The 21,110-nt window shown below is 40.2% G+C and overlaps 1 protein-coding gene across 1 annotated transcript in view; it reads right to left on the bottom strand.

Annotated features, from left to right (window-relative positions):
- Window positions 1–1,583: 1,583 nt before the first annotated feature.
- Window positions 1,584–21,110, bottom strand: part of LOC139535852 (metabotropic glutamate receptor 2-like) — a 95,196-nt gene continuing 75,669 nt past the window's right edge. Inside the window, exons 5-6 of the mRNA XM_071335691.1 lie at window positions 3,863–4,040; window positions 1,584–2,048 (exon numbers count right to left, since the gene is read on the bottom strand). Of these exons, the coding sequence (XP_071191792.1) occupies window positions 1,975–2,048; window positions 3,863–4,040 (252 nt within the window). The 3' untranslated portion in view covers window positions 1,584–1,974. The remainder of the gene's footprint in view (window positions 2,049–3,862; window positions 4,041–21,110) is intronic.

The raw sequence follows: 21,110 nt of genomic DNA, 5'->3' as shown, positions 1-21,110 counted from the left end.
TGGATCAGTCTCGTGAGGCGCCAATTTGCACTACTCATCATTTTTATTAGGTTAATGCAAAATGATGATGTCATCAAGGAGGGACAAGATTTATAACTTTTATGAATAATAACATAGGCTGTCATATTAGGCCACAATGGAGTGCTCATGGTCTGTGTTGAACAGATACAGTGCCCTGTTCCTGGCCATTACAACACGTGGCCTCATCTGGGGCACATTAGATTGTGTTAATCATCTGTTCTTTATGTGGGAAGGATATAATGTAGGTAAGAGTGAGCATTGATACTTCTATTAAGGAATGTACATTCTGTTGGCCTACTGTCTGGGATTGTACAAGTTAAAGGTATCAGCATCAATAATGTCATATTGCTCAAATTAGAATTGTATTTTGTGATGACAATCATGTAGATATAGTAGATCTTACTGCATTACACCTTTGTCACCATCTAAAGACATTGTATCACCAAATTATCCAGTGTACCAGCTGGATTTTGCCATCGTGGAGAAAGTTCACCTCCTGCACTTAAGATGGCAGTATTGAATCAGGGATTTGGTCCATCTTTCTGAGAAGAATCTCTCATGGGGAAAATCTCAATTGCATACTCCTCGCGTCAACTCTCCTCCTCTCCTTCTCAAAACTAATTGGAGGAGAAGTCCAGAGAGGAGGGACCTCTGGCTTTCTCATCCAATGGGATTTGAGAAGGAGACGAGGAGAGAGGACGCGAGGAGCATGTACTTGAGATCTTCCCATTGCCTCTTTAGACTCTTCCTCTGTACAACTGATGTTTAATGTATTCCAAAGGCACCTGAAGAGGATTTTCTCTCATATTAACTCATGTAGATGCTTGGGCTAATTTTCACTGAGTCTGTTTGGTCTGCAGACATGGCAGATGGTGAATTAAATAGACAAATATTTGTCATCTTTCTGATTTCACTCACCAACATAACTGAAGTAAGGAATTGCACAAGGAATTGCACAAGCTAATAAAATTGTATTTTGGAGAGGGATTGTACGATAAATATTTTAATCACAGTAATATTTGCTTATGCTTCTCGTACTGTCTCAAAATGATTTGCATTATTCCTCCTGATGTTAGCGTTTCGAGTTAGAATGTTAGAGCATTCAAGAGTTGAAGCGTCTCATTCGGTGGCAGTTTGCAGTGGGTCAAGGTACGCCACTGTGATTCTTCAATAAATCCATTAAGGCAAGCTTTGTCTGACTGAGAATGGCATTATTTTAAGCTGCTGGCATATTCTTATCAGTAATAAGTTCCTGAGATGTGGCCATGGTAGTCACATCAGGCCTCGTGAAAATGCCACGCTGTTAAATACCTGAAAGTTATTTTTAAATCCCCTTTCCCCAAATGCTCTGTGGGATTGAAGAAAAGTGGTAGCACAAGTATGGAAACAGGTTTACATGCAACATCATATCTTTCTGCCTCTACAGACTAGAGTTTGATGTCCTCCTTGGTGTCTCTGTGTTACGTAATGTGTCTTTTGATTGAGTGACAGTTTAACTACAACCCATTTCGTTTCAGTCAGACAGCCTGTGTATGAGAGTTATAGAATAGTCAACCCATATGTAGTTTTCATATGAATAAAATACACATTTTATTTACATAAATTACAAGAAAGCACAAACCGGTTCACCAAAATCTACATTAAAAACATCTTGTATATATTACATTTAACAGATTTACCATAATTTACTCCATGTCTCAAGTAAAATCTTCAATAAAAAGAAGGGCTATGATACGGAATCTTTATTGGCATCTCTTTTTAAAATCGCTACTAGTCATAGAATGGAAACAGAATCGGGACATTGTACTCACAGCACTTAGAGAACAACAAAATCAGTACAATCTTCTGTGTGACCTCTTTAATATCTGAAACAGCTGATTCTGGACTAGTGGTTATAGAACTCTGTATACAATGTTTGTCAGCAGAGGAACGTGAGGCTCAGTCAGTCAGTCTTCACAAGGAGGAAGTCGTGGAGTCCACCACTTCTCGCCCGTTACACACCGTTGGCACAATATTGGAGGCTGAAGCTTTAGAAAGAGAACAGTCCATTTTTAACAACAACATGATCAGATTACAATTCACTGAGTCAGATTAGTGGTTAGAGAAGAAGATGAGAGCAGGGGAGGGGAAAATAACGCCTCATTCTAAAGTTTGGTCTGTCAGCACACGACAGGGGTGTAGTGAAGTGATGCGTCTTCAGAAAGTATTCATACCCCTTGACTTAATCCAACATTTTTTGTGTTACAGCCTGAATTCAAAATGGATTAAATCTAGTTTTTTTCTCACCCATCTACACATAATACCCCATAATGACAAAGTGAAAATACTTTTAAAAAACTTTTTGGGCAAATGTATTGAAAATGAAATACAGAAATATCTCATTAACGTAAGTATTCACCTTTGGCAGCAATTACAGCAGTGAGTCTTTCTGGGTAAATCTCTAAGAGCTTTGCCCACCAGGATTGTTACATATTTGCACAATATTCTTTTTTAAATTCTTCAAGCTCGGTCAAGTTGGTTGCTGATCATTGTTAAACAGCCATTTTGAAGCCTTGCCATAGATTTTCAAGCCAATTAAAGTCAAAACTGTAACTAGGCCACTCAGGAACATTCAATGACGTCTTGGTAAGCAACTCCAATGTATATTTGGCCTTCTGCTTTAGATTATTGTCCTGCTGAAACCTGGATTTATCTCCCAGTGTTGGAGGATTTTGCCTGTACGTAGCTCTATTCTGTTTTTATCCTAAAAAACTCCCTAGTCCTTGCTGATGACAAGCATAGCCATAACATGATGCAGCCATCACCATGCTTGAAAATATGAAGAGTGGTACTCAGTGATGTGATTTGTTGGATTTGCCCGAAACACAATGCTTTGTATTCAGGACATAAAGTACATTTCTTTGCCACATATTTTGCCGTTTTACTTTAGTGCCTTATTGCAAACAGGATGCATGTTTTGGAATATTTTTATTCTGTACAAGCCTACTTCTTTTCACTGTGTCATTTAGGTTTGTATTGTGGATCAACTACAATGTTGTTGATCCATCCTCAGTTTTCTCCTATCACAGCTATTAAACCCAGTAACTGTTTTAAAGTCACCATTGGCCTCATGGGGAAGTCCCTGAACGGTTTCCTCCCTCTCTGGCAACTGAGTTAAGAAGGACGCCTGTATCATTGTGGTGACTGGGTGTATTGACACACCATCCAAACTGTAATTAGTAACTTCATCATGCTCAAAGGGATATTCAATGTTAGTTTATTTATTAGGTGCCCTTGGTCTTTGTGGTTGAATCTGTGTTTGAAATTCACCATTCAACTGAGGGACCTTACAGATAATTGTATGTGTGGTGTACAGAGATGAGGTAGTCATAGAAAAATTATGTTAAACACTTATTGCAAACAGAGTGAGACCATGCAACTTATTATGTGACCTGATAAGAAATGTTTTATTCCTGAACTTATTTAGGCTTGCCATAACAAAGGGGTTGAATACTTATTGACTGAAGACATTTTAACTTTTCATTTTTAATTAATTTGTAAACATTTCTAAAAACATAACTCTACTTTGACATTATGGGGTATTGTGTGTAGGCCAGTGATCCACATTTTCAATTTAATCAATTTTAAACGCAGGCTGTAAATCAACAAAATGTGGAAAAAGTCAAGGGGTGGTGATTTGTGGATACTTTCTGAAGGCACTTTATAGTGTAATATGTAGAAATATCTCAATGATGAACAATGGTACTGTAAAATTACATTTTAACGACCATGATGGTAAAAATGAGGATGATAATAATGATAATGGTGATGATGAAGGTTGTGTTTGCCTGCCGGCTTGTACCTTGAGAGAAGCTGGATCCGGGGCCGGTGGTGACGCTGAAGCGGGTAGTGGCCACCCTGAGAGAGGTGACGTTCTTCTGGGGCTGGAACAGGATGATGTGGGTCTTAGGGGCAAAGAGGCAGCCCAGCACCACCGAGCCACTCAGACTGACAGAGATACACATGGTGGTGGTCTGCACCTGAAGGGGGGAGAGCGAGAGAGGGAGAGGACGGGACCAGAGACAGGGATTACACATCTGATAAAGCCATATTATGGAACACAATACAGCATAGAGACTGAGGAATGTCAAAAAGCTAACAGTAGCCGGACAACCTCAGGAAATAGAAGGTTCCATGTGTGATTGTGTAGTGCTGCCAGCAGCATCTGAGAGGAGAGTGGTGTGAGTGAGCTGTTTGTTTGCCTGTCAGTCCCTCACTTAAGCCCCCTCCACCTCCCCTCCTCCCTTCCGTCCGCCCACATGCAGTTGTGTGTCATCAGCTAGTCCTTTTATATCCAGCCCTGCTTTGTCTTTGTCTCTTCCGAGATGCCAGTTTAGTTATAGTGCAGCCTATAGGTAGTGGTGCATGGTGAGTGGGTGTTGGGTACATCTTGCCAGCCTGCCATCCCACACACTTCCCAGGCTCAGCAGGTGTCTGTCCATGTCTCCCTGAATACTAATATCAGCATTAGAATGAGTTGGGCTGGCAGGCAGAGAGCACTCAGCAGTGGACACGACGTTCAAGCTGTGCTGTGGTCCTTCACTCACTGCTGTCACAGACAGAAGGCTACAGAGAATGCAAATTCACCATAACATGACACAAGTTAATCTTTGAGTTGTGTAGCGAGTCCAATGTGAAATGCACTAGAAATAAATATTGAATTGTCGACAGCCTCTACTTCTGGCAGTCTCTTTGTTGAGCTGAATACTGTCTGTCACATGTAGGCTGCTGTACATTATGTTAAAACATTTATCCATCTTTTTTAATCTGGTTCATAAAATACCTAAAAGCTCGGATAAGAAACTGATGTCAACCTCATGTAACCTGTAGTATCATCAAAGAGTACACAGGTGCTATGTTCCACACTTTGTATTCAGAAATAGTCTTAATAACACTGCAATGTGGGCAGCGTAGCCTTCTGCATAATCATAAGCTTCTAATTGATTTTAATAATGGAAAGATGTGTATTAGGAACTGCAGAGAGCTGGGAATCTGCCTTCTCAGTAAGACAAACTGTGTTTTCCAAGAGGGTTGAATTCAGGATGCAGAGCATGGCAACTCTGGATGTTCCCAGCCTCCTCTCACGGTGTGTGTGATTCAGTTGTTCATTATGAAAACTGACAAAGATTTTTGTAAGTACTCTCGATAAAACTGTTTTAAAAAGGCTGTGTAGCCTGTGGAAGCCATACTCTACGTATATTCAGGTGTATTATTCCACAAAGAATCTAACCCTCACAGGGATATATATATTTTCAGAAGGGGAACGTACAACATGATTAGGTGATTTTAGGGCTTCTTTTGGCTTGTAGGAGAGAATGGGCAGAGGCATCATGCTCAGATTTTTTACAATTATTTATATAAAGGTCTGTCAGGGGTAATTTGCGAAGGGGGCACACTGACTGGACCAGGCAAAGAGTAATCCTCCTATTCTCCTTAGTAAGTGGTTCCTTCCATGGTGCACTGAGGAGCAAAGATATGCTAGGTAGGACACTAGATACTCTAGTGCATGCAGACAGTATCGTCAGTGGAGGAGGAGAGAGAGTGTCCAGTAACACACACAGTGTTTGATTTTATTTTAGCTGCCAGTGATGGGCAGGACCCGGAGGTATGTTTGTAAATTCATTTGATCAAGCTATGTAGCCTATTGATTCTTTCTTTGATTAATATATAAAATGAAAATCCTTTGTTGTTTCTCTGTAATTCTAGCCACCTAGCAATTTTATGAAGTTGGCTTTAGCTAGCCAGCTAGATATGTTCCCAATCTCCCAACCTAATAACTAACTGCCAAGCAATTTCAGGCTATCAATCATGTTAGAGTAGCTTTTCTAATTATCTTAGCTGGCATGCCTGCTGGTAAGGTTGCTAGACGTTAGAAAATAAATAAATACATTGCTGTAACTCTCGGGTTATTATACTATACCAGTGTGGCAGTTGTACTAAACTCCTAAGGCATAACAGTTCTTAAAGAATCAATGTGAATCATTCATTAACATGACAATTGGACAGGTAAAGAGGTATGCTTAGATAACCTATGCTGAATATATTTTTTAATACAGTATAATTAGGCATAATGATTATGACTCTACAGTGCAGGAAAAAGCTGTTTCAGGTGTTTGAAAAATGACCCCTCTGGACCACCCCCATTATAAAGAAAGGTTCCTTCGCTACCACACCCACAACAGAAGCGCAATCATGGCTTCGGATTCACAGGTGGTCGGTTTCCTCTAGCTTCCACAGCCACAAATAATTTAAGGTCAGGGTTAGGCATAATGTTATCAGTGTGGTTAAGGTTAGGTTAAGATTAGGGTTAGGTTTCATATCAAATTTTAAGAAGAGAAATTGTAGAAATGGGCAGGGTTTATGACTTTGTGGCTGTAGTAACTAGTGACAACCCAAGGTCATTTCTGTGGCAGCAGAAACACTAAGGCTCATGGTTAGTGTCATTTTTGGCGCTCTTTATAACCAGGAAATGACGGTAAAAACATGACTTCTCAATACAGAGGTTGAAACATTGATAACCGATGGGCACTACATCAACATACAAATTGTTTTGCAATTTCGGGAGAAAATAGAACATCTACATTACACGGTAGTCCTAATATCGCTAACAGATCTCATGGTATATTTTAGGGATGAGGAGACTCTTCGTGATTCCTTACTAAAAGGGAGATGAAATCTGAAGACAAGTTGACAAGTTAAGCGAGACATATTAAACCAATCATATTCACTGTTTCAAACATTAACTTCCACGCTGCACAGGTGTCTTTTTAGTGCATAAAACTTTTTGGTTTCTTTTTTTAAAAACTTTCATTTAACTAGGCAAGTCAGTTAAGAACCTATTCTTATTTACAATGACAGCCTAGGAACAGTGGGTTAACTACCTTGTTCAGGGGCAGAACGACAGAGTTTTACCTTGTCAGCTTGGGGATTTGACCCAACGCTCTAACCACTAGGCTGTCTCTTCTTTAACATAAGATGTTGCTGTTATGCCTGAATTTTACCCAAAACCAACAAGGAAGTCTGCAGGGTTGATTAATTTAATTTCAGCAAGCCATGACACCAACCATCTCAGATTGTTCTGAAATGGTTTCTGTAGTTAGAAACAGATATGGTAACAGTTCCTGCAACATTATTATGTTGAAAGACAATTCGAACTTAAGCTAATTGATTGCACCCAAATTGGCCATTTAAATGTACAGGATTCATATGAAATTCATTAAATAAATATGAAGCTGTGGTTTGGTTAATTGTATATTCAACCTATGTAATGAATTTGGTGAGCTTTTTTTCCCCCAGTTCAGAGAAATTAGTCATTGAAGTTCTTAGGTTTATGCCCCATCATACAACCTGATATTACCAGGTTCTGATCACTAGATGGTGCTGTTCCTGGTATTAGGTGAAGAATGTGTGAAGAAACCCCCCCTCAAAGTTAATTCAAAAGTTAACATTCAAATGATAATGATTTATACATGTAGAGTGAAGAGTTAAAATTAGAACAATTTACACTACATGACCAAAAGGATGTGGACACCTGCTCGTCAAACATCTCATTCCAAAATCATGGGCATGAATTTTGAGTTGGTCCCCCCTTTGCTGCTATAACAGCCTCCATTCTTCTGCAAAGGCTTTCCACTAGATGTTGGAAAATTGCTTTGGGGACTTGATTCCATTTAGTCACAAGATCATTAGTGAGGTCGGGCACTGATGTTGGGCGATTAGGCCTGGCTTGCAGTCGGCGTTTCAATTCATCCCAAAGGTTTCGATGGGCTTGAGGTCAAGGATCTATGCAGGCCAGTCAAGTTCTTCCACACCGATCTCAACAAACCATTTCTGTATGGACCTCGCTTTGTGCACGGGGGCATTGTCATGCTGAAACAGGACAGGGCCTTCCCCAAACTGTTGTCACAAAGTTTGAAGCACAGAATCGTCTAGAATGTCATTGTATGCTGTAGCATGAATATTTCCCTTGACTGGAGCTAAGGGGCCTAGCCCAAACCATGAAAAACATCCCCAGACCATTATTCCTCCTCCACCAAACTTTACAGTTGGCACTATGCATTCAGGCAGGTAGCGTTCTTCTGGCATCCACCAAACCCAGATTAGTCGGTCGGACTGCCAGATGGTGAAGCGTGATTCATCACTCTAGAGAACACGTTTTCACTGCTCCAGAGTCCAATGGCGGCGGGCTTTACACCACTCCAGCCAATGCTTGGCATTGTGCATGGTGATCTTACACTTGTGTGCGGCTCCTCGGCTATTGAAACCCAATTCATTAAGCTCCCGACGAGCAGTTATTGTGCTGATGAGGCTTCCAGAGGCAGTTTGTAACTCGGTAGTGAGTGTTGTAACCGAGGACAGACGATTTTTACACGCTTCAGCACTTCCCGTTCTGTGAGCATGTGTGGCCTACCCAGTTCAAAGCTGAGCCGTTGTTGCTCCTAGACGTTTCCACTTCACAATAACAGCACTTACAGTTGACCGGGGCAGCTTTAGCAGGGCAACATTTGACAAACTGACTTGTTGGAAAGGTGGAATCCTATTACGTTGCCACGTTGAAAGTCACTGAGCTCTTCATTAAGACTATTCTACTGCCAATATTTGTCTATGGAGATGCATGGCTGTGCGCTCGATATTATACACCTGTCAGCAACGGATGTGGCTGAAATAGCCGAATCCACTAATTTGAAGGGGTGTCCACATACTTCTGTATATATAGTGTATTTTGTGTCCATATGCATCTAAAAAAAAATATCATATGAAAACAAAAAACAGCATTGAGGACTACTCATTCTTCATTTTATTCTTTCAGTTTATTTTCTTCATTGCATCTTCTTTTGCACTGATGTCGCTACATCCCATATCAGTGTTTCACAATCCTGGTCCTCGCGTTTCTCCAACAGTACACATTTTTGTTGTAGCCCTGGACAAACACACCTCATTCAACTCATTGAGGGCTTAATGATTAGTCGACAAGTTGAATCAGGTTATCTTGGATGCATGAATTTCACCTTTATGTCTATTACGACTGGAATCCGCAGCATCCACCCAAAGGGGAAATTCATGCATTCAAGTTAACCAGCAAAGTAATTTTCTCGGCAAACAGAAAGGACACATTCTATGTACCAAAAACAAGCATCATATTCTGCACAATTAAGGCACCAACCACTGCAACTGGTTGGCATTGGGTAAATCCCTTTGAATTCAATCACTTTTTGACAGCATCCATTTTGATTTGAATGACAACCTTCCATAAATATTTGCCCATTGTAGAAGTGCTCAGAAAGTTACTTTTTTGGACCTGAATGCCAAAACATTCAATAGATAAAAATGCTCAAATTTGACCCGTTTTTTCACAACCCACCATACCGTGAGACATCCATGTCTTCATCACTGAAAAGACAAATGGTTGAGATATAATATAAAAACTTACAAACATGGTTGTCAAACTTTTTTATAATTTCTGAAAAAAAATATTTTTCATAAATATTTAGTCATTTTTTAACCAATTATCTAAAAATGAGTAAACTCAGATTCTTTCATATTTGCATATGTTGTAGCTTAGATCCTATTTTACATAATCTGAGGTTTTTGTGTTGTGCCCGCCACCGCTCTTGAATGCTCTTGAATTTTTTATTTTATTTCACCTTTAGTTAACCAGGTAGGGCAGTTGAGAACAAATTCTCATTTACAACTGCGACCTGGCCAAGATAAAGCAAAGCAGTGTGACACAAACACAGATTTACACATGGGATAAACAAACGTACAGTCAATAACGCAATAGAAAAATCTATATACAGTGTGTACAAATGTAGTAAGATTAGGGAGGTAAGGCAATAAATAGGCCATAGTGGCGAAATAATTACAATTTAGCATTAACACTGCAGTGATAGATGTGCAGAAGATGAATGTGCAAGTAGAGTTACTGGGGTGCAAAGGAGCAAAAAACAAAAAACAATATGGGGATGAGGTAGTTGGGTGGGCTTTTTACAGATGGGCTGTGTACAGGTGCAGTGATCGGTTAGCTGCTCTGACAGCTGATGCTTAAAGTTAGTGAGGGATATATGGGTCTCCAGCTTCAGTGATTTTTGCAATTCGTTCCAGCCACTGGCAGCAGAGAACTGGAAGGAAAGGCGGCCAAAGAAGGAGTTGGCTTTGGGGATGACCAGTGAAATATACCTGCTGGAGCGCGTGCTACGGGTGGGTGTTGCTATGGTGACCAGTGAGCTGAGATAAGGCGGGGCTTTACCTAGCAAAGACTTATGGATGACCTGGAGCCAGTGGATTTGGCGACGAATATGAAGCGAGAGCCATCCAACGAGAGCGTACACGTCGCAGAATACAGGGTGGGTGTCATGTTTTGGCTGATAAATGTACTAACATGGGGATACAATTGACATTTCTACTTTCAAATGGAACACAAAGCTGGTTGCTGGTCCAAACCAATGTTATCTCTAAGCTTCCCAAGTGTGCGGAGGACTGCCTTGCAGAAGAAATAGCAACCCGCTCAGAAAAGCACGAGATTGACTTTACTTAACTTTCTAGAGTTTTCCCCATGAGTTAACACTATGAAGGTTTCCCTTTTCTGTGGGAATTGTGATCGAATCAATGTAATATTAGCCACCTTGTTAAGCGCAGCAGCACAGGGGATCCCAAGAGCAGACTCAGACCAGGAAACAGGGATGAATGAACCAAGATATGTATTGTAACACAGGGAGAGATGAAGTGCAGATCCAGGGAAGCTTGGATGAGTTGTAGTAAACCAGAAGTGGAGGCTGAGGTTGAAGTGAGCTGGGTTGGGACAGGGTAAGCAGGTCCGGAGGGGAATCCAAGGGAGTGATGGTGAGTTGAATACAGAACAGGGTAGCAGGGTGGTGAGATGTGAAACAGGAGACAGGAACCAGAGTCAGTGGCAAAACTGCAGTGAGAGGAGATAGTGTCAGGCAAGGAAACAGGCACAGCAGGATACAGGATCTTAAATAATAACAAATAGCTAGAAGCATGACTGACTGAACAGAGATTACGATCCGGCAGAGTGGAAGTGGCAGGACTGAGTATTTGTAGAGGTCTTGATTATGGAACGGGTTGCAGCTGGTGAAGATCCGCTCTGGCTCCAGCATACCTGTCTCCAACCACACAATCACACACAAACAGAAGGGGAGGGGGAGAAAGAGAGAGTGTCCTGAAGAAGTGGCTGCAGGTCAAGGAGACACCGGATGTCCACTAGGGGGTGTGGCAGGAGCAGATGTGGCACACCTTCAATGTAACATACTGAAACAAAACAAACTTTGCAAGAGATTTTGTTGTAAGCAGAATGTATCAGAGTAGGATTCTACTGCATTGACAGGCAAGACTCAGGCCCGTACTGGTGCACCATAACCAATCAGAGCTGCAGTAGGCCTATATGCAAATAGACCATTGCCATGTATGGATCTTTCCCATTAACTTTGAAGTACACTGTTTTTACAGCATGAGCAGTGGTGAGTAGATGTGCTTGTTTTGAGATCAAAGCGAGAGCTACATGTAGCTGAAGCATGCATGAGAGCACCAACTGTTCTGGACGACTGTGTGATCACGCTCTCCATAGCAGATGTGAGCAAGACCTTTAAACAGGTCAACATAATACGTACCTACAGACCACCATGTCCCTGTGCCCAAGAAAGCGAAGGTAATATGCCAAAATGACTACCACCCCAAGTACTCACATTGGTCGCCATTAAGTGTTTTGAAAGGCAGATCATGGCTCACGTCAACACCATCATCCCTGAAACCCTAGACCCACTACAATTTGTGTGTTTGGACCATGATAGTTTGTTGGTAATGTGGACACCAAGGAACTTGAAACTCTCAACAAGCTCCAATACAGCCCCTTCGATTTGAATGGGGGCGTGTTCGGCCCTTCTTTTCCTGTAGTCCATAATCATTTCCTTTGTCTTGCTTACGTTAAGGGAGAGGTTGTTGTCCTGGCACCACACTGCCAGGTCTCTGACCTCTTCCCTATAGGCTGTCTCATCGTTGTCGGTGATCAGGCCTACCACCGCTGTGTCATCAGCAAACTTAATGGTGTTGGAGCCGTGCTTGGCCACGCAGTCGTGGGTGAACAGGGAGTATAGGAGGGGACTAAGCACGCACCCCTGAGGGGCCTCTGTGTTGCGGATCAGCGTGGCAGATGTGTTATTGCCTGTTGTATTTGGCACATGAGACAAATACAATTTAATTTGAATGTAGGCCTACATAGAACACCGCACATTGGCTGCTACTGTAGGCTGAACGATTGATTTGATTTGATCTGACTTTATTTGTCACATGCGCAGAATTCAACATGTTTAGACCTTACCATGAAATGCTTACTTATAGTTGAAGTCGGAAGTTTACATACACTTAGGTTGGAGTCATTAAAACAAGTTTTTCAACCATTCCACAAATTTCTTGTTAACAAACTTTAGTTTTGGCAAGTCGGTTAGGACATCTACTTTGTGCATGACACAAGTCATCTTTCCAACATTTGTTTACAGACAGATTATTTCACTTATAATTCACTGTATCACAATTCCAGTGGGTCAGAAGTTTACATACACTAAGTTGACTGTGCCTTTAAACAGCTTGGATAATTCCAGAAAATGATGTCATGGCTTTAAAAGCTTCTGATAGGCTAATTGACATCATTTGAGTCAATTGGAGGTGTACCTGTGGATATATTTCAAGGCCTACCTTCAAACTCAGTGCCTCTTTGCTTGACATCACGGGAAAATCAAAAGAAATCAGCCAAGACCTCAGAAAAGAATTGTCTGGTTCAAGTCTGGTTCATCCTTGGGAGCAATTTTCCAAACACCTGAAGGTACCATGTTCATCTGTACAAACAATAGTACGCAAGTATAAACACCATGGGACCACGCAGTCGTCATACCACTCAGGAAGGAGACGCATTCTGTCTCCTAGAGATGAACGTACATTGGTGCGAAAAGTGCAAATCAATCCCAGAACAGCAGCAAAGGACCTTGTGAAGATGCTGGAGGAAACAGGTACAAAAGTATCTATATCCACAGTAAAACGAGTCCTATATCGACATAACCTGAAAGGCCGCTCAGCAAGGAAGAAGCCACTGCTCCAAAACCGCCATAAAAAAGCCAGACTACGGTTTGCAACTGCCCATGGGGACAAAGATCGTACTTTTTGGAGAAATATCCTCTGGTCTAATGGAACAAAAATAGAACTGTTTGGCAATAATGACCATCGTTATGTTTGGAGGGAAAAGGGGGATGATTGCAAGCCGAAGAACACCACCCGTGAAGCACGAGGGTGGCAGCATCATGTTGTTGGGGTGCTTTGCAGGAGGGACTGGTGCACTTCACAAAATAGATGGCATCATGATGTTGGAAAATTATGGGGATATATTGAAGCAACATCTCAAAACATCAGTCAGGAAGTTAAAACTTGGTTGCAAATGGGTCTTCCAAATGGACAATGACCCCAAGCATACTTCCAAAGTTGTGGCAAAATGGCTTAAGGACAACAAAGTCAAAGTATTGGAGTGGTCATCACAAAGCCCTTACCTCAAACCTATAGAACATTTTTGGGCAGAACTGAAAAGGTGTGTGTGAGCAAGGAGACCTACAAACCTGACTCAGTTACACCAGCTCTGTCAGGAGGAATGGGCCAAAATTCACCCAACTTATTGTGGGAAGCTTGTGGAAGGCTACCCGAAACGTTTGACCCAAGTTAAAGAATTTGAAGTCTATGCTACCAAATACTAATTGAGTGTATGTTAACTTCTGACCCACTGGGAATGTGATGAAAAAAATAAAAGCTGAAATAAATTATTCTCACTACTATTATTCTGACATTTCACATTCTTAAAATAAAGTGGTGATCCTAACTGACCTAAAACAGGGAATTTTTACTAGGATTAAATGTCAGGAATTGTGAAAAACTGAGTTTAAGGTGTATGTAAACTTCCGACTTCAACTGTACATGCCATTAACCAACAGTGCAGTTCAAGAAGAGAGAAGAAACCAACAGTTTAAGAAAATATTTACCAAATAAACTAAAGTAAAAAAGAAAAAAGTAAAACAATAAAATAACAATAACAAGGCTATATACAGGGGGTACCGGTACAGAGTCAATGTGCGTGGGTACAGGTTAGTCGAGGTAATTTGTACTTGTAGGTAGGGGTGAAGTGACAATGCACAGATAATAAACAGTGAGTAGCAGCAGTGTAAAAAAACAAATCGGGGGGGGTGTCAATGTAAATAATCCGGTGGCCATTTCATTAATTGTTCAGCAGTCTTATGGCTTGGGGGTAGAATTTGTTAAGGAGCCTTTTGGTCCTAGACGTGGAGCTCCGGTACAGCTTGCCATGCGGCAGCAGAGAAAACAGTCTATGACATGGGTGACTGGAGTCTTTGACAATTTTTTGGGCTTTCCTCTGACACCGCCTACCCTCTGTAGCGCCTTGCGGTCAGATGCCGAGCAGTTACCATACCAGGAGGTGATGCAACAGCTATTTCCATATTAAAATGTTATTGGATGCATTTTCTCCATTGCTTTTGACGGTAGGCCACTCTAGTAGGCCTACATTACAATCAAATAGCCACAGTAGCCTACTTGACTACTGTTAAAACAAATTTAAAGCAGGTAGAGCCTCTGTGCCGGAAGTTGCACAGAATTTTCACAACTTTCAAGTTTGCACTCAGCCGACCTGAAATTGTCTCAGTGACTAAAATAATTTGAGGGTACATTGGTCTAGAAATCAGAGAATGTTGACTTGAATGGAAATATCTGTTGTTTTTAATTATACTGCCAATCCTGTATAGGAAATCTTTTGAAATCATAGAAATATAGGTAATAAAATAGACATGACCATTTAAGTTGACATTTAATGGTGGGTGGATCGGCAGCCATCTTTGTGGTAGTAATGAGAAATTACAATTTCAATGGTGTACCAGATACATTGCAGTAGTCTGAAGGTATAGGTTCATTCTATGAATTATATTTCTCTTGTATTCAAGAGGATGTTGTGTCTCAACCGATAGCGGGCACAGAACAAAAACCTCAGATAATGTAAAATAGGGTCTAACCTACACATTTTGCAAATATTAATAACAATCTAAGTTCACATGTTTTTTTGGTAATTGATGTTAAAGGTATAAAAAAAAAGGACATTTGTATTAAAAAAAGAAATCACGAAATTATGAAATAGTTTGACAACCCCGTTTGTAAGCTTTTAAATGATATCAAACTCAACAGTTTTTCTTTTCCAGTGATGAAGACATGGATGTCTCGTGGTAGGGTGGGGTATGGAAATAAAACTTTGCACACCCATAAGATTTTCAAGCAATTTAAGTCAAAACTGTAACTAGGCCACTCAGGAACATCCAATGTCATCTTGGTAAGCAACTCCAGTGTATATTTGGTCTTGTGTTTGTTTTACTGAAAGGTGAAATTGTCTCCCATTGTCTGTTGGAAAGCAGACTGAACCAGGTTTTCCTCTAGAATTTTGCCTATGCTTAGCTCTATTCCGTTTTTTATTCTAAAAATCTCCTTAGTCCTTGCCGATGACAAGCATACCCATCAGCCACCACCATAACATTTAAAGAGTGGTACTCAGTGATGTGATTTGTCGGATTTGCCAGAAACACAATGCTTTGTATTCAGGACATAAAGTTAATTTCTTTGCCACATATTTTGCCGTTTAACTTTAATACCATATTGCAATCAGGATGCATGTTTTGGAATATTTGTTATTCTGTACAGGCTTCCATCTTTTCACTCTGTCTTTTAGGTTTGTATTGTGGAGTAACTACAATGTAGTTGATCCATCCTCAGTTTTCTCCTATCACAACCATTAAACTCAGTAACTTTTTTAGTCACCACTGGCCCCCTGAGTGGTTTCCTTCCTCTCTGGCAACTGAGTTAGGAAGGACGCCTGTATCTTTGTAGTGACTGGGTGTATTGATACACCATCCAAAGTGTAATTGATAACTTCATCATGCTCAAAGGGAATATTAAATGTTTATTTTTTAAATATTTGTTTTATCTACCAATAGTGCCCCTCTTTGCAAGGCATTGGAAAAGCTCCCTGGTTTTGGTGGTTAACTGAGGGACCTTCCAGAGAATTGTATGTGTGGGGCACAAAGATGAGGTAGTAATTCAAAAATCATTTTAAACACTATTACTGCACACAGAGTGAGTCCATGCAAATTATTATGTGACTTCTTAATAACCTGTTATGGCTGCAGGGGGCGTATTGAAAAACTGGAAAATATGTGCAAATTTTCAAACGGCCTCTTAATCAATTTTTGCTCTTACAATATGCATATTATTATTACTATTGGATAGAAAACAGTCTTTAGTTTCTAAAACCGTTTTAATTATTTCTCTAAGTGGAACAGAACAATTTTTACAGCCCATTTCCTATCCGGAAGTGAGATTTCCAAAATCAATGTCGCTTTTCAAGCCCTTGTCATTAAAAGGGCATGTCACTTAGGACTGTAGAAACACGTCATACGCCTTCCTCTGGGTGTCATGCGGAAGTGAGAGAAGAAATCACTTGATTATCTCGGTCAGGGATTGTATACAACATCTTGGAGTGAGAAGTGCACACTTTATTTTTTTTGGAAGGCGCGAAGTTGGATCTGGAGTAGCCTCCTGGAAAACCGTCGTTATAGGTGAATATGATCTCTGGCTTCGATTTTATTTGATACATGTCACAATATCATCCTAAAGTATGTTTTTTCAATATACTTTAATTATATTATTGAAATGTATTCTGGACTTTAGACGTGATGCGACGCAATAATTTTTTCAAGATGGAGAGGTTAGCGTCGCACTGCCAGTGTGCTTGCTAATTCAAGAGGGAAATTGTTCGTTCTGGATCGAAATAAAGACATTTCTGAACAAAGGACCCCTTGGAGAACATTCTGATGGAAGATCAACAAAGATAAGGACCCAATTTGGGATGCTTTTTCATATATCTGTCGAACTGTGCTATGCTACCGTTTGACTAGAATCAATGCTGCTGTGTGCTAGCTATTGTAGTAAGCTAATATAACGATATATTGTGTTTTCGCTGTAAAACACTTCAAAAATCGGAAATATTGGCTCTGTTCACAAGATCTTATTCTTTCATTAGCTATCCACCATATATTGTTCTGAAATGTTTTATGATGTGTAATTAGTAGTTGACGTTGGTGTCTGTATTTTCTCTGGCTACTCCCGTGCGATTTCTGACTGTAGCTGTGATGGTGGCTATGATGGTAGCAGTAATGTAAAACTGATTTATAGCTAAAATATGCACATTTTTCGAACAAAACATAGATTTATTGTGTAACATGTTATAGGACTGTCATCTGAGGGAGTTTTTTCTAGGTTATTTAGGTTGGTTCTAGGTTAGTTAGGTTAGCTTTGTGCATGCTACTTGCATGCTACCGTTGCTGTGAAAAATGTCTGTCTGTCTTTTGTATTTGGTGGTGAGCTAACATAAATATATGTGGTGTTTTCTCTGTAAAACATTTAAAAAATCAGACATGTTGGCTGGATTGACAAGATGTTTATCTTTCAAATGCTGTATTGGACTTGTTAATGTGTGAAAGTTAAATAATAAAAAAAAATAGATTTTGAATTTCGCGCCGTGCACTTGAGCTGGATGTTGTCATAGGTGTACCGGCGTCGGGATGACGTCGGGCTGCAGCCATAACAGGTTTCTTAAGCACATTTTTACCCCTGAACTTATTTAGGCTTGCCATAGCAAAGGTGTTGAATACTTATTGACTCAAAATAACTTTTCATTTTTAAAATTAATTTGTAAACAAATACTCTCTTTCCACGTTTAATTTAATTAATTTAATCAATTTTCAACTCAGGCTGTAAATCAACAAAATGTGGAAAAAGTAATCGGGTGGGAATACTTTCTAAAGGAAAGAAAACCATGCACAAAATTAATCATGTGACCAAATATTTAGGAAGAGGTCATCGTTTCATGGAATCTGTGAAGGAATAAATCACATGGAAAAAGTTAGTTAGGTACAAAAAACAGATTTTCACAAAGCCAAATTAATGTATTCTGTTATAGGTTTCATGACGCTTGTATCTAAACGAAAGTAGAACATTTTAAGATTGTTTTATACATCAGTTGGGGTCTCTATAAGCTACAATATGAGGTCCTAAACCTAGCATGATCAAGGTGCATCCTTGTAGCTGTATGGGCTTTGGGCTAATATAGTGTACATTTTGGCCTTGGGGTAAGTTGAGCTGATGGCCATGGGATAAGTTGAGCCAATGGCCACCATACCCCTTGTACATTCTGATTAAATTCTGTCAGTTTTATGCACAATATGTATGGTCTTTTTGCAATATGTCATGCATATGAAGTCAAGATTGTGCTTTTCTTTTATAGAGCCGACACAATCATGCCTAATGTATAAAAACGTTTAAAAAAGCAAGGGTCTAGCCCCTTTTGAGGTCCTTGAGAGAGCAGCGAAGGAAGTAAGAGAAGGGAAGAAGTCCATTCGAGCAACAGCAAGGGAGAAAAAAAAATGACTGAATGACACTGAAGAGATACATTGACAAAAAACAAAACAAACATGTACCTGTGTGAAAGAGAAGCTACAATAGAGTAGCAGAGGCACACAAGGTCTTATCTGATGACATGGAGTCTGAGCTTGCTAAACATATCAAAAAATTTCACGGACCAGTTTTATGGGCTTAGTAGCCTTAAATGCAGAGAACTTGCCCACAAATCAGCACATTGATACAACATCCCAGTCCCAGCGATCTGGTCAAGAAATGGAAGGGTAAGTGATATTGAACAGAAAGATCTAGATCTGAAAGTACACTCTTAGAAAAAAAGGTGCTAAGTAGAACCATACAGGGTTCTTTGGTTTGTCCCCATAGGGGAACCCTTTTTGGTGCTGGGCAGAACCCTTTGCAGAGGTTCTTCAAAGAACCCCTATGAACCCTCTATGAAGGGTTCTACCAAGAACCATTTTATCATCTGAATGTTCTTTCTAGAACCGTCTGAAGGGTTCTACTGAGAACCCTTTTATCTTTGGAGGGTTCTTCCTAGAATCCTCTACGAACGGGTAGAACGCACCAGCCTTATTAGCCTTTAACATTTTATTACTTATGACAATACATTACATAAATCATAAGGCCTTTCTTTGAGGGCCTAGTTATACCCTAACACAGTGCTGTGGAGGCTGCTGAGGGGAGGAAGGCTCGTAATAATCCCCAATTAACTTGCCACAAACCTCCTGTGACACAGTGGTATTAGGAATCTCCTGGATTACAGGCCACATCAGGCCTGCAAGTCACATTATGCTGGCTTTCAAAGTGATGTGTAATTCTGATTGGAATCCAGCCAGAGTTAGGATATCCAACAAGTAAAATTGTTAATCACCCACAACCTGCATTCAGAATGACTGCAGGGTAGGGAAGATTGAATACTGAAACTACCTCAATCATCTAAACTGGAACAACCATCTCAGTAACGGGTGCAATAAATCCTATTTCTAACAGACTGGATTAGTTTAGAAAACGGTATATTATTTATTGTATCTTTGTGTGGCATAAAATGTATCAACCGATCAATATACTATACATGCAAAAACACAGATATTACAGTAAAACAAACAATTCTGAAAATCTCCCTCCAATAGAGCATGCTGGACAATATTATATATTGTTCTATGTAGAACCCTTCTCGCATCCCAAAGACTCATCAAATAACCCTTTCTGCCAAAAACGGTTCTTAGGGTGTTAAAGGTTCTAGGAAGAACCCTTTGACTTACAAAAAACCCTTGATCAAAACAGTTCTTGGTAGAACCCTATCCCTCTGCAAATAACCCTTTTGGAACCTTTTTTCCAAGAGTGTAGGCATACATTTAAGATGTACAATATACCACACCACCATTCAATGAATTAAACTTTGACCTACCAGCACCATCACCCACTGCCACAGAACACCGTTGCGTATTTACGCCAAGGCGGCTCATTTTGCCTTGTCCCGCTGCTCAACTTACCCCATACCAGGGTAAGTTGTGGAAATAACCACTTTTTTTTGGACAAGCTTTGTTTTCAAAACTGTTATGTTTACATTAATTCTGTAATTTTTTTTCCAGGGATACACAACATCCTGAAATATATGTAGATCTCTTTGTTAGAAAGAATACTATATTTCCTTGACGTAGTGAGGCTGAATGTAAAAAAAAAAAGAAACGTCTCAACTTAACCCATTCTCCCCTAGAGTATATGAGTATATGAAATATATTAAATAAATGTCACCAATAAAACCTAAAGATACTGTATATCTGATATTTATAAAGGGCATTTTTTAAAACTTTTTTTACCCAACTTTTAACCTAAATCCAATGACATGGGGAAATGTTTTGTTGATTTCACGTTGAGTTCACATTAGTTGACAACAACCAACTGTAAATCAAAACTAGACATTGAACTGATGTCTATGCCCAGTGTGAAGGGCACTCTTTGCCTTTGGATATGAATGATGTTTCATCACCTTGTTAATTTGCTTTTCTCCTTCAGGGAGGACATCTTTAATATTTAATGTGGTAATCATGTTTGTAATTCATGCCTCAGTAGACCATATTTTGTTTCCTTAAACATTTAATGGATAACGTGCAAATTTTTGTTTGATTATTCAACCAGACTTTTCTGAAATCACAGGGTAGGAGGACAGCCATCTCAAAGTAAGATTGTAGCAGACGGAACACAGTCCAGATATATTTCCCTCATTGAAGACAATACACAAATCACATGAGTCTTTGTTCCAGTTCAGAGATAATCAGAGCGGTCAGATTAAAGCTGTGTTGATCTGTTCTGTCCGTGCCCCCTTCTGTCCCCTCCCCCTCCTTCCTAGGGGCCATGATGTAGGGTCCCTTTGAAGCCCTGGGAGACAGCGCACGGCACACAGCTGGGACTCAACGTCCTGATCTTTCACCCTCTACTCCGCACGGGGACACACAGCTACGTTCTGTCCCACATCCAGACCTCATACTCTCCAGCCTGTCCATCTGTGTCTGCAGAGGTAGGTGCAC

This window comes from Salvelinus alpinus, chromosome 12, assembly GCF_045679555.1.
Source record: "Salvelinus alpinus chromosome 12, SLU_Salpinus.1, whole genome shotgun sequence".
NCBI classification, from domain to species: domain Eukaryota; kingdom Metazoa; phylum Chordata; class Actinopteri; order Salmoniformes; family Salmonidae; genus Salvelinus; species Salvelinus alpinus.
The sequence above is the reverse complement of the archived record's forward strand: the minus strand, read 5'-3'. Positions and strand labels throughout refer to the sequence as shown.